This window comes from Lissotriton vulgaris, chromosome 2_2 (genome assembly GCF_964263255.1).
Source record: "Lissotriton vulgaris chromosome 2_2, aLisVul1.2, whole genome shotgun sequence".
Lineage (NCBI taxonomy): Eukaryota > Metazoa > Chordata > Amphibia > Caudata > Salamandridae > Lissotriton > Lissotriton vulgaris.
Genome location: NC_141688.1, coordinates 283,289,651 through 283,304,103, shown reverse-complemented (window position 1 = coordinate 283,304,103; position 14,453 = coordinate 283,289,651). Strand labels below are relative to the sequence as shown.

At 42.8% G+C, this 14,453-nt stretch overlaps 1 protein-coding gene across 1 annotated transcript in view; it reads right to left on the bottom strand.

The window, feature by feature from the left end:
• Positions 1-2,284: 2,284 nt before the first annotated feature.
• TTC17 (tetratricopeptide repeat domain 17) overlaps positions 2,285-14,453 on the bottom strand; it is a 575,315-nt gene continuing 563,146 nt past the window's right edge. The window contains exon 25 of the mRNA XM_086959610.1: positions 2,285-2,615. Within this exon, the coding sequence (XP_086815736.1) occupies positions 2,484-2,615 (132 nt within the window). The 3' untranslated portion in view covers positions 2,285-2,483. The remainder of the gene's footprint in view (positions 2,616-14,453) is intronic.

Genomic DNA, 14,453 nt, shown 5'->3' with positions numbered 1-14,453 from the left:
GAGGTGGAGCAAATATAGTGGCCTGATGTCACAACCGGGGCAGGACAGACCTGATGCAGAGCCGATTGATGCCACCTTCCCAGTGCACGAGAGAGTTGCAATGAACATCTTCCATATCTAGTCTGAAACCTGAAAAAATGTAAAAGGTGAGGAACCTGCAATTATACGTCTCTATCAGAAGACTATGCTTTGGAAAGGCTCTGCACTTTTAGTTTGCATTGTTGCAAGACACAGGCACCTGGTGGACTAAGTGGACTAAGGATTGCAAAAGTAGAAACCGATGCAACCCTTCTTCAAAACAGACTTTCATTCATGTTATTTACCTAATTTGTAAAATGCTGAATATTTAGATTGGAAAGAAAAGGCACACTCTAGCTTCACTGTCCACTTTCCACACAAACAGCATGGCTATCTCCATTTGTAATCTTTGCACCAACCTCAACATATTACAATTTTGATGGAGAAATGTGCTTATTTTCAGAATTCCAAATTGCAGCAAAGACTACAGAATTCTAATAAGTTTCAACGTCACTGGAAAAAGGCAAGAAAATGTCCTGACAGTAAATGAGCAATGACATCAAGGTCAGTCTATGCCATGCGGTCAAAGGCTCGCACTGCAGGCAGGGGCGATCCTCATACCATAGCAGTTAAACAGTGTTTGTAGCACAGAAGGAAGTGGAAGAATTCTCATAATGAAAGAGGCGAGCAGCCAAGGGCACATGTGAGGAATCAACAGCACCGAGTGCAAGCTTCCCAGCTCCACTGGAAACAAGCCTGATGAAAGTGCTAAGAGTTGTGCTTTCGCTATTTAGGTTTATCTAAAGTGCTTCTGATAGCAGACATTGAAAGTATGGACTCTGAGTGCCAAATTGCTCAACACAAGCCACTGACAGCTGGCCGTATTTGGGCCACAACTCGATCGCCACTAGCCTGTATCAGCAGACTGAAGGCAATCCTAAACCCTGCAACACCCATTGTGGAGATTCTCCAAAGTGGCCCTCGAGCTTAATAGCCACAGATGTGAATAACTTAAATAGGATGATACGACTGCGAAACATACATATGCGTTCTTCTAATGAACACATGATGCAGTGCTGCAGGGGCCAGACCAGGAAGGGTCAGGCGTGGACTGCGGGAAGAAGACCCTACTATTTGAGGAGGACCAGCCACAGACCAGGAAAGAAGCGATATGTCAGAAGATGCTCAGGTGGAAATAGTTCACCATGTATGCCATGCTGTGTGAGCCTCTCTTGATGCCCCTTTGAAGGAATATGCCAACCAAAAAAGAAACATTAGGCACATCCACAGAAAGTAGTCACCTTTCGGTTTCAAATATAAAAAAGTGCGATCCACTACTCTCGGTCATGTAAGTGCCATGTGGTTGCTGTAGTTTCAGGGTATGAGCTCTACTGTTTTATTCTGTGGGTCCCTCTGCTGGAATGGCTTTGAAAGGTGGCGACAGAGTAATTTCTTGAAAACACTGAGAACATAAGGTAAAGCTTTTGGTGCAAAACCGTGAACTTGGTTACGTTTTAGGGCTAGAACATCAGTCTGTGGCATATAAGTGCTATATTTAGCGACATCACTACCTGGTCCAGACTCCACTGGCAGGGGCTGAATGCTTGTCAGAAGAGATCAGCCTCACTTCTGTCTGATACAGTGGTTTCCTTGTACTTGAACAAGGTTTGTAGTGAGACTTGCACCACAAGGCCAACTTAGTAGACATAGTTTAAAGTGAGCTGTACATACAGGTGACACCAACGATGGGGAAAGAACGACTGCAGTGAACCAGGTGGTAAGGGGCGGGAATGGCATGTTCTATGCCTGATGGTTTTGGTGGGATAACAACACAACTTCTGTAATGAAGCTGCCCCTAAACAGGACCTATGAATGAATTCATTAACTCTTTGGAACTTTTTCTGCACTCTTTGAAACTCTTACTGGCCTTGGATGGAAAAAAGCAATGCCCTTCAGAATGCAATCAGCCCTTAGAATGATGTGCTCCACCTGCTGTTTAGTGCTATCCCGTTCCAAGTGTGTTACTGCTATGATGGCAAGAATAAATCAGTCAGGAGCCCAATAGATAAACACTCTTCTGAAGTAACTGATGACCAAGGTGCCCTGCCACTTTCTGGTAATCCAAGTGCCCCTGTGGGGATGCTGTGTAAGATGGGCAGTCTGTCTATCTTGAACAACTTAACCGGAATCAGTGAACACCACCAACCCACCAGGGTATTGATTACAAAACTGGTCCACTCAATATTTACAGAACAGATTTAAATTATTTTTTACTGCTGATCCCACAAAATTTTATTGCAACCCAAATTTTTCCATTAGTGGATTTAATCCCAAACGTTTCTTTTTAGAAAAATAAAACACGGAAGGGTTCAACTCCCCATGATTTGTTCTGAGCACCCTCGTTCACGCAATCAGCAATGACCAAGGGGTTTTGTTTTAAAAGCGAAGAGTAACACATCCTGGTGCTAAGGGTAGCGCCTGTCTCTCTTCAGCAGCAGGTGGCACTGAATGGTGCGGATCCGGTCCTTGGCTGGTGCAAACTCTGGCTGAAGCTTCAGCGTTGACTCGTACCACTGCATGGCCTTCTCAAACTCCTCCTGAGAAGGAAAGATTGCAGTAAAATAGATAATGCATGAACAGAACTGTTGCTTTGAGCACAAGATGGTCAAATGCAAGAATGAAGGCACTAATGTACCACAGTCAGTTTATGCCATTAAATTAGGTTTTTGTTAGAGAAGATTTTGTAGATAATATTCTGGAGGGCATATTTTGGTGGTGCATACCAGATGAGCTGGCTAATGAATTAATTGATTACAAATGATGTAAAGTAATAGATAACAGTAGCTCGCTCTACATATATATCTATGTTATGTTAATTGTAATTAAATATATCATAAAAATCGTATATCTCAGTGATAAAACTATTGATCGATAGATAGCTATATGGGCAATTTTACTTACCTCGTAAGCATCTGTTCGTGGCATGCAGAGCTGTAAATGCACATGCTCGCATACCCCTGCTATCTAGTGTTAGGCCCGGATATGCGCATGTTGTTTTTCGTCAAAGAATCTTCTCCAGTCACAAGGTTCAGTGACTCACCTAATGCTGGTAATGCGCATGGGTATCGGCTTCATTGTTAGACACTTTTCCGCATGGCTGGTGAGGATGGAGATGGAGTGTATCAACATGGAAGATTTGTGAAAGCAGATGCAACTTTTGAGATGTTCTAGGCCGGTTTCATGTCTTGAAGTGTGGGTGAGGAGTTTGAATTGTGCTTTTTTTGTGAATGGGGAGCAGTGAAGGTCTTTCAGGTGTGGTGTGGTGTGATTCGAGTGCAGAGTAGGAGGTATATATGTATATATCAGTTAATAGTAGGGTGAGCAACAGTCAAGGTACTCCAAATTGGGGCCACTGGACAGTCGAGAGTTAAGAAATAGGTTACTTACCTGTAACTAGCGTCGTCCAGAGTTAGTATCTTAAAGACATGCTTGAATCATTCCACATTGTCAGACTGGGAGGCTCTATAACTTTAAACTGCATCAAACATTATTCACTTGAAAATATCCAGATAATAGTGTTTATTTAGTTGCACATTTACCTTGCTAAAAAGAGCGCAAAATTCTAACAATGAAGTGCATCGCTCTTATCTCCCACAGGCCAGTACAGAGCTAATTTCAAAGCACTCATGCACAAATATAGAGTGCAAATAGTGATCCTTACAAAGGGCAGGGCGGCAGGTAGCAGGTGAATCTATGAAAGGTGTTAATGCAGATGAACTGTAGTTCTTCTCACACTTTGGATCTTTCAAAGATTCACATAGTGCTAGATTAAGAACTGTGAGCAATACACATAACACAATGAGCCAGAAGTAGGTGGATAAAGAAAGCTGGAGCACCTGGACAATTGCTAATTGTCCAGTCACATCCCTATCCAGGTAGTAATGCCTGTGAGTGCCTGTCCATGTCCGATAATATTCTGTATAGAGCCCCGCTGTGGTACAAACACTCCTGGTGAAGTGTGCTGTACCATACCTATGAAAGGAAAGCTGGCTTTGGCACGCCAAACGTTAATACCTGCAGAGATGCATCTGTTGATGCTCTGCTTAGAAAGCATTCACCCTCTTGCTGGGGCATCTAAAGAAATGAAGAGTTGGTCAGACAAGCTGAATACATACACACTGTGGCTGTAGTGAAGTAGTGTGGCTCACTGGTTAGAGGCGGCAGACCCGAGAGCAGAGGACGGCCCGGGACCAGGGTTCGATTCCCGGCGCGGCAGGTTTCTGGACCAGGGTCAGCGGACTCGATAATTCTCTCGCCTCGGTGCCCACTCTGATCAGCGATCACACTCGGCAACACTGGGCATTAGCTTGCCTCATCTTCACTAACGGCCCCACCAGACCGCCGGGGATGCCTGGTCTCACCCTGGAGATACCCATTAAGGGACCATCTCTCAGGGAAGCCAGGAAGGGTTTCGCAGCGGTCGAAGCGCCTTGGGACCCTCCGGGTAAGTAGTGCGCTATATAAATGCCTATACATTTACATTTACATTAACCTCAGCAGATGCCAAGGGTGGGTACCAGAGGCTCGGGGCTAAGGGGCAAGCCAGCCTCCACTCTACTATGAATCCACAAAAGAAGACTACACCTAGATTTTGTTCCTATAGGTATCTACAGAGTTAGGGGAAGATGCGTTGCCAATGGGGGCATCTCATAAAAAGTTACAGACTGGCCTCACACACTGCCCGGTGTCATGCTTCATCATCGGCTGTCCTCGCCCTCTAAAAACCTTGTATGATAGCGGGCGGGCATACACCTAGAGACAGGGATGCACTTCTAAATCTAAGTGATGGCCATAGGGGGAGTGAAAAAGTGTTTTAAAAACCATTACCCTTGCCCATATCTTAAGTTTATTCAGGGATCAAAGAGATGGTAGTTAAAAGAAGTGGTCGGTGATATGGGACATTAATCTCCCTTCACCGTGTTATGAAGGGTCGACATGTTTCTGCTAAAGTTTCCCCGAAGGGTTCGCAGCATTCTTCGGGACCAAAGGGGAGGTTATTACCTAGAGGTCCACTTCCCAGTACCTAGTGTCAGAAAAATGGACCTGCTATTAATGTTGAAGGGGTTGTGAATTACAAGTACCCCTCCTGGTGTAGTAACCTAATGAGTGACTGTAGAAAAAGGAAACAAAAAAGAAAAGAAGCATACACACCAAAGTGTGAGTATGAATACAACAAGTACACTGTACCATCCATGCAGCGTCATACCTATTGCGTACGTAGTTCCGTCTATATGAGACACGTGACATGAGTTGAGTTGAGTTGGGATTTATAAAGCGCATAGCTACCCTAGGGCATCCCAGCGCTGATGACCATAGATCCAGAGAGGAAGAAGAACGGGGAGAGTGAGGGTTTAAGGGAAAAGCCAGGTTTTCAATTGTTTCCGAAAGCTGAGGAGGTTATGTTCTCTCCTCAAAGCAAGTGGGAGAGAGTTCCACAGTTTTGGGGCGTTGTAGGAGAACAGGCGGCCGCCGGTTCTGGCCTTTCTTATCCTTGGGACGCTGGCAAGAGCGAGAGAGTCGGATCTTAATTGTATGTTGGCCTGATACGGTTTCATCAAAGGTTCAGGATAGGGGGGCCTTCGTCATGCATTATTCTGTGGGAAATGCACAGGGTCTTGAAAGTAACCCGTTCTTTCACTGGAAGCCAGTGAAGGCTTCTGAGAGCTGGTTTGGCCGAGCATCTCGCTTTAGTTCCAGTTAGGATTCTGGCAGCCGCGTTCTGAGCGCACTGCAGTCTGTGAACCACTGAGGCTGGGGCCCCCAGATACAGGACGTTGCCATAGTCTAGTCTGGAGTCCACTAGCCCCTGCATCAGTAGTTTTCTTGATTGGGAGGGGATCAGATGGAGGATCTTTCGGGACATCTTGATGAGGCCGAAACAGGTGCCTGCGGTTTTTCTGGACTGAGTTTTAAAGCTGAGATCCTGGTCCAGCCAGATGCCAAGACTTTTAACTTCGGTCTTGGGGGTTGGCGGCGTTCCCATGCATGGTGGCCAAGAGAGAGTTGTAGGGATCTTGTGTGGGTTTCCCAGGAGAAGTATCTCCGATTTATCTCCGTTTAGTTTTAATCGGGATTCACACATCCACTGATACACCCTGTCTAGGCAGCAAGCCAGGTTATGTTGGCTATTGCTCGATTGGTTGCGAGAGACCACCAGCTGGGTGTCGTCGGCATACATTATTGTTTTGATGCCAAAGGGCGGAACAATGTCCTCTAAAGGGGACATGTAAACATTAAAAAGCGTGGGGCTCAGGGAGGAACCCTGGGGAACCCCACACTGGAGTGGATGGGCCTTGGACGTGGCGGTACCATCCGACACTTGGAAGGATCTTTCTTCCAGGAAGGATTTGATCCAAGCTAGGGCGGAGTCAGCGACTCCTATCAGACTTAGCCGGTGGACAAGGGTTGCATGGTCCACCGTGTCAAAGGCGGCACTCAGGTCGAGGAGGATCACTGCCACTGATCCTCCTGCGTCCATGATGCTTCTAGCTTCTTCGACCACGGCTAACAGTGTGGTGTCTGTGCCTTGTCCAGGTCTGAACCCTGTCTGGGATTGGCGTAGCAGATGGTTGGCTTCCAGGAATTTAGAGAGTTGCTGGTTGGCCATACGTTCGGCGACTTTGCTGATGGCAGGGAGAAGCGATATGGGTCTGAAGTTGGTTGGATCCTTGGGGTGTAGGTGAGGTTTTTTTAAGAGAGCCCTGACTGTGACTTTCTTCCAGTTGGCCGGGACCGAGCCTAATTTAAAGGATGCATTAATGAGATTCGTGAGAGAAGGAGCTACCGTAGAGGCGACCAATTTAAGCTTGCTGATGGGAGCTGGATCTGACGGGGAACCACTTTTTACAGTTTGTTAGATGGACAGAAACATCTCTGTGGTGATCTGGGGGAAGGTTCGTAGGCAAGGAGCCTCTGTACACGTGTATCCTTGCAAACCAAAGAAAATACAGTTTTTTTACCTTACCCTATAATCTAGCCTACTTGCTCCATGGGAGGGTAGAGGGGGAAGGGTCTACTGAGACTTTCTGAAAACAAGAAGTAAAAACACAATCATGCGTGGTAAAGATTCCAACATCCTGATTTTAAACCAGTTGGTTTGTTAAAAAGGACTCACAAAGTAGAACTACAAATATTATGGCCTCCCAGCAGAGTGTAGCACCCATACACACATATGGCCCATACAGCATCATGCATACTCTTACGGTCTATCTTCAGTTCTTATAGCAGCTTTCCCTTAGGCATCCTCTCGGTCTCCCCGTCAATGGAAACTGATGGGAAGGCTGGGGTTATATATACTGAGCTCAATTGGTAAATTGGTTCAGGTAATGAGCGGTAATTGGAAAGCACAGGTGTGTTTCCTGCATCCTCTTAGAAGATGCCTGGCCGGCTAGTGAAGGGTGTAATGTGTATTGGCATTTATATAGAGCACTACTTACCTGTAGGGTCCCAAGGCGCTTCGACCGCTGCGAAACCCTTCCTGGCTTCCCTGAGAGATGGTCCCTTAATGGGTATCTCCAGGGTGAGACCAGGCATCCCCGGCGGTCTGGTGGGGCCGTTAGTGAAGATGAGGCAAGCTAATGTCCAGAGTTGCCGAGTGTGATCGCTGATCAGAGTGGGCACCGAGGCGAGAGAATTATCGAGTCCGCTGACCCTGGTCCAGAAACCTGCCGCGCCGGGAATCAAACCCTGGTCCCGGGCCGTCCTCTGCTCTTGGGTCTGCCGCCTCTAACCAGTGAGCCACACTACTTCACCACTACTACACATCAGGGTGTATCCTGATGGCTGCATTTTCATTGGTCTGGGTGCAAAAGAGGTAATAAGTGGTAATTGGAAAGCACAGGTGTGTTTCCTGTGTCGTCCTAGAAAGTGCCTGGCCGCCTGGGGATGGGCGTATCCTGATGGTTGAGCTTTCATTGGTCTGTGTGCAAAAGAGGGGTAAAGGCTCTGTTCCGCGTATACACGGTCTGTTTTTTGCTCGGCCGAAACTTCTTCGTCTTTTAAAAGAGTTCAGAAGTATGGGAAACACACTGACCTTATCTGCTGGTGCGGGCCAAAGTACATTCAGTACAATTATTGTATAATAACCTCCCGTTTGGTCCTGAAGAATTCTGCGTACCCTTGTGGAAACTTTAGCAGAAACATGCTGACCCTTTGTAACACTGTGAAGGGAGATTAATGTCCCATATCACCGACAACTTCTTTTAACTACCATACCTTTGATCCCTGAAAAAACGTAGGATATGGGCAAGGGTAATAGTTTTTAATATACTTTTTCACTCCCCCCACGGCCATAACTTAGATTTAGAAGTGCATCCCTGTCTCCAGGTGTATGCCAGCCCTCTATCAAACCAAGGTTTTAGAGGGCGAGGACAGCAGATGATGAAGCATGTCCGTAACTATTTATGAGATGCCCCCATTGGCAACGCATCTCCCCATAACTCTGTAGATACCTTTAGGAACACAATCTAGGGGCAGTCTTCTTTTGTGGATTCAAACAAGCTGAATATCTGTTTTCAGAACGAACAATTTCAGGTAAAGTTAATAATCTAATGTAGGCGCGCACCAATCAGATGATGTGGTTCAATTAGAAAATAAAGAGGGAAGGGCAAAACGGGTACTTAATATGAAAGTCTATTTGGCCCTTTGGAATAAACCTAGCATTTGTTAGAATAACTAAACTGCAATTACTGTGGGTGCTTTATGCACATGTACTAAACTAACAAAATGATGCCTATGGTAGTATTCATATAGAATTTCTAGTGTAGGACCGATACCATGAATTATCTATCCTACAGTTTTAAATACTCATTGAATTAATCTCAAGGTATGCTTTTATATTCATTCATGTAGTCACCATCTCAATAATTCAACAAATCCAACAAACAAAAATGGTTTGCATAACTTATTTTTAGTAAACCATATCTTTTTTTGTAAGGAAAATCAATTTTCTCTTTTTCTAGGTATTTTTTAAACGTATATATACACATTTCACACATTTCACATGTCTGTTTATACAATATCCACATACATAAGGACAAACACAAATAAGCAAAAGACACTATATCCTGAACCATGTTCGTGGTTGTACTGCCCAGATTGTTCAAAATAAGGACATTTTTGGCACTTAATTATAAGACCTTATTCCTTTCTCTTGATCACCACATCGAAATGGAGCCTGGGAAGATAAAATCCTTTGTACTTCCTTTTTACTTAAGGCTCTCGTGCAGTCTTTTCAAATCAATTCCACATTTTATGGTGGTGCCTGTATAGAAAACAGTCGACGCGTTTCAGCCTATAATAAATTCAGGCCTCTTCAGGACTTTGGGCAACAAATTATTTTCCTAAAATAATACAAATAAATCATATTTACAAATATACATTATTTAGACTTCATTGTCGCTATATACCACACCAAATCTTAAAGTGACCATCCTAATATAGACATGAAAGATACCTGGAGGTATATTGGCAACATAGCTATATGAGTAACACCACACAGAGTGCAAGATAAAAAATACCAAGGTGAAAAGAACAGATGAAACCAGATCAGAATTAAAACCAAATATCATTAATATGCATTCTTAGAAAAGATCAAATATATATAATATATTATGAAGAAAGGAGGAGCAGAAGCACCCTTATTTCTATTCTCCCATCATGCTCAAAGCACTATTATCGAGGGTGTAAATACCTGCAAACCTCTGCAGTCCGGAAAATTGTAAAATCCGAAGATTAGTAAGGAGTCTGCCCGATTGAGGGATCTTATAGTTAATAAATTGGCCCCACAATGAGGATTCTGGAAGGAATAAAGCGCAATCTTGGTAAGACCTATTATACGGTACGTGTCTCACTCGCAAATCAATGTGACTAAAAACGCAGGACACCCACCTAAACAAGATCGCAAGTATCTCCAAAACGTCTTAACCGGTCCCAATAGCTGGAGTGTTGCAGCGCACCGCGACCCAGCACAGCGCTGCTAGTGTTTCTTACCCAGTTCGTGAATCCGAGTTTTCTTAGCTTACTACTTTCTCTAAATGAAAGTAAATCTGAACACAACCGCGTTGTTTACCCAGGGCGCCATATTCTATCATAGATATAGAGAGGGGACTTAAAATACGAAAATAGCAAAAAGCGGACTACGCTTATGCTGACGCCAAAAGTTGAATTACAACTACTAAAGACGGACTACCTAACCATTCCTAAGGTTTATATGAAAGAAAGGACAGACTAATAATCATTATTCACTAATAAGATGCCTCGAGCGCATCAAAAGGCAAATATTATTTATAATGAGACTCCAAGAAAATAAGTGATGAGAACAAGTGGAAAAATAAATCGATAAAATAAATAGACCTAATAACCCAGTATGTTGCCTCAACCTCGTACATTCTGGCGAGTAGAAATTCAAGTATCATTCATACATGAATGAAAAATCAACAAGTTAATTTAAAGGACACAGTATTCAATGCAACAGATACAAGCATTTTCATGACAATAATGCCCAGATTTCATCTCTATCATTCAGTCCCAATGTAGACGTTTGATATTTCTCAATCATTCTTGCTTCTAGATGGTTCAATTTGATTTCTGCCTCACCTCTATTTACATTCGTGATAATGCACAAGAACGACCTGTCCCTATAAATCATCGCGGACCCTTCGGTCTGACGGGGAAAACCTGGTCTCCATCCCTAGAGTGAGAAAAGCCCGTACCGGAGGACGCCGGTTCTCCTTGAACGCGGCAAGACACTGGAACGCTCTCCCCAGGGAAATCCGGATGGAACCCTCCTATCTTAAATTCAGAAAATCCCTTAAAACCTCCTTTTTTCCCAAGGCTGAATAACCTCTTGTTCTCTTTTTCCTTCTCTCAGGGTCTTCTGTTTTTCAGTTAAGTTAGCGCTGGGACGCTTAAGGGCAGCAATGCGCTTTATAAATCTCATTTCATTTTATTTCATTCACTCTATATCTCTTTCTGTATGATTGTGTGTTTGAAAGCGGCTTACCAAAGGGGCTCCTCATGTTTTGCATTTTATTCTAGACTTGTGTTGTAGAATACGGGTTTCAACTGCCTGAATTGTTTGTCCAATATAAAACTTATCACATGGGCACTTTATGCAGTATATCGTATATTTAGAATTACAGTTCAAAAATGATCTTTGTATGTGAATGATTTCATTTATCACAATTTCTTTAGAATCTTTCGTTAAGCCGCAAGCCGCACAACTGTGACATCTAAAATGTCCAATCACCGGTGGTAATCCGAGAAGATCTCTTGTGTCTCTTGGGGGAGACACATTTTTAGTAGTTGTTGCTCTTACTAATTGATTTCGAATATTTTGGCCCTTCTTGAGTGCAAAAAGTGGTCTCGGTATGTCCAGATCTTCTAACAATTTCCAATTTCTTTGAATTATTGTCTTAACTTTATTGGCCTGCGGGTCAAAAGTCAACACGCAGGTGAGCGGAGTATTAGTGTCCTTGTTTTTGGGAAACAATAGTGTTTCTCTAGGGGTGTACCATGCTCGTTTAAGGGCTACTTTGACTAATCTTTTTGGATAGCCTCGTTGTACCAGTTTTTCTTTTAGTTTATTGACATGAACAAAGTAACTTTCTTTATTGCTGCAATACCGCCTTATTCAGAGAAATTGACCGTATGGTAAGTTTTCTTTTAGTGTACGTGGGTGGTTACTAAGTGTAACAGTGTGTTACGGTCTGTAGGCTTCGTATACAGACTTACAGTCAATTTACCATCCTTATGTTCAATATACACATCCAGAAAATTAATTTTATTTGGATCACTAGAAACTGTAAAGTTGAATTCATGTGTTCTGCAGTTCAACCAATTGTGGAACTCAGTTAACTGTACAGCATCATCATTCCAAATCATGAAAATGTCGTCTATATAGCAACACCAAAACTCCACTTGATGTTTATATGGGTTGGTGTTGCTATATATCCATTTCCGTTCAAACTAAGCCATCACTAGATTAGCTATTTCAGGTGAAAAACTGCACCCCAAAGCAACTCCGGAGATTTGAAGAAACAAGTTGGCATTAAAATTAAAGAAATTAATTTTCAAACACAATTTAGTCAAAGTTATATAAAACTCTGTTGGTACTTGATGGGGACGATCTCGTAGTTCAAGGACAAGCTCCATCACACTCAATGCCTCATCTTGGGGTATGTTAGTGTAAAGGGATTCGATATCGAAGGTAGAGAAAAGCTGTTTACACGGGTTAAAATTCAACCCCCCTACCTTCGATATCAAATCCATGGTGTCGCTAATGTAAGCTGGTATCTCTTTAACCAGCGGAAGTAAAAATACGTCCATATATTGTGCCAATGGTTCTAAAATAGAACCGCAGGCAGCTACAATAGGTCTCCCTGGTGGGTTAGTTAGTGACTTATGTACTTTAGGGAGTACGTAAATGTTTGGAGTTTTTCTTTGGTCGCTATCGAGGAAATCAAATTCGTTTTTGCAAATGCACCCTGCGTCTAAAACATCCTGAGTGATTACTCGAATCCGTTCCTTAAGTGTAGGGGTGGGATTAGTTTCCAGTGGCCTATAAAATTGTTGATTAGACAACTGGTTAGTTATTTCCTGATTGTACTTTCTAGTGTCCCACAACACTATCCCCCCTCCTTTATCCGCCGGCATTACAGTAATATCCGGATTATTGGATAGATTTTTTAGCGCTTGCATCTCAATTTTGCTACAATTGGCATTATAGAAACATTTCTTGCTGTGAAGTTAATCCAAATCATGTAGAACGTGGTTTTCAAAAATTAGGATTCCAGGAGGTAAAAAAATGCTTTTGGGTAAAAACTTTGATTTCTTCTTTAACCCACTCGCATTAGTATGCACAATACTCTCCCGTTCTAAGGAATAGGCTTTTAATCTAACTTTTGTCAGAAAACCAAGAATTTCTATTTTAGTGTCTATCGGGTTCTGTAACCTTGTGGGAACAAATGTGAGACCCTTTGAAAGGATGGAGAGCTCCTCCTTTGTGGGGTTGTAGTCAGATAGATTGTAAATAGGAATTGATTCTACTCCATTCTTACTTAGTTCATGCTGTCTTAACGTCTGTACGTCTTCTTACGTGTTCGGAATGGTTCTGCTTCCTGATTCTGATACTGTTCCACTTGTTGGACCAATCCCTGTGGTGGGTATAGTTCCGCTTGGTAGTTGTAACCTCTCCATCTGGGACCCCCGCCCCATGGTCTGAACCTTCCTCTGCCTAAAAAAGGCGGTCTAGGTCTGTAGTACTGAGGATATGGATAATAGCTACTGTTTGACCCCTGACTTGAGTCTGAGGAAGTATCAGAGAAGGTAATAAATGTATTCCTTGACCTTCTGCGATATTGTAAATTCAATGAATTCGGGTTGTTATTTGTGAAAAAAATCATCTTTTAACACCTTGGCTGCTAGGGAGATTATCCTGCTGTGCTGGGCCCTAATGTTAGTGGACATGTTCATGACGAGCTCAGCTAGTCATGAGCACACGAGCACCGTGCCTCATGACGAGCTGAGCTCGTCATGAGCACGGAAAGTGTTAAGAAAGGGTACACTTCGTCAATCTTAAAGTTCTTGATGTCTCTGGCTACCTTAGTAATCTTTAAATTGGTGTTATGAATGGCAAAGTCCGCAATTGTTTTTTCAGCTGCTTTTAACAATTTTTTTGCGTCTTTAATGTTTGAAACCCCCCAATATTTCCTGTTCCAATGCTTCTATTGCTTTTAGTTCTTCTTCATTAAGTCTAAGTGCCGTCTCTACTGAGAGGGCCATCCAGTCAATTGAGTATTTGGTACCAACGCTTCCAAATCTATTCAAATATGTCTTTTCAGTTATAAAAATCACCAGAATGTTTTTGACCTGTAGGCCAACCGGAATCGTGTTATTTTTTAAATGTTCTGAATGTACCTGTTCATGCAACTGTGTTCGGATGTTCTTTTTCTTCAATTGTTTAAATGTTTCTATCTTATCGACATTTGTAATCTGAGCCACTACTTTATCCCCACTTAAAAGTGAGGGAGCTTTTGGCAATAGGGTACTTATTTCTTCTTCACTATAAGTGACCGTAGTAGGTTCTGACATATCTATCTCAAATTATCTCTCTAAATTAAAGGTGTGTATGTGTGACTTAGTCTCCATAAACAAACATATCTCATATGAACTAAACAAAGATGGGTATAGATGAAGAAAGTGTGTCAATGTTTAGATCCACTTCATGGATCCCAAGGAGAAATCTTAAACAAAAAACCCTCACACTTAAAAAAGTGTAATTAAATCACCAATATCGCAAGGGGGACCCATTAAACCAAGGAGGCATCTGGGGAATTAAACTAACAAAATGATGCCTATGGTAGTATTTATATAGA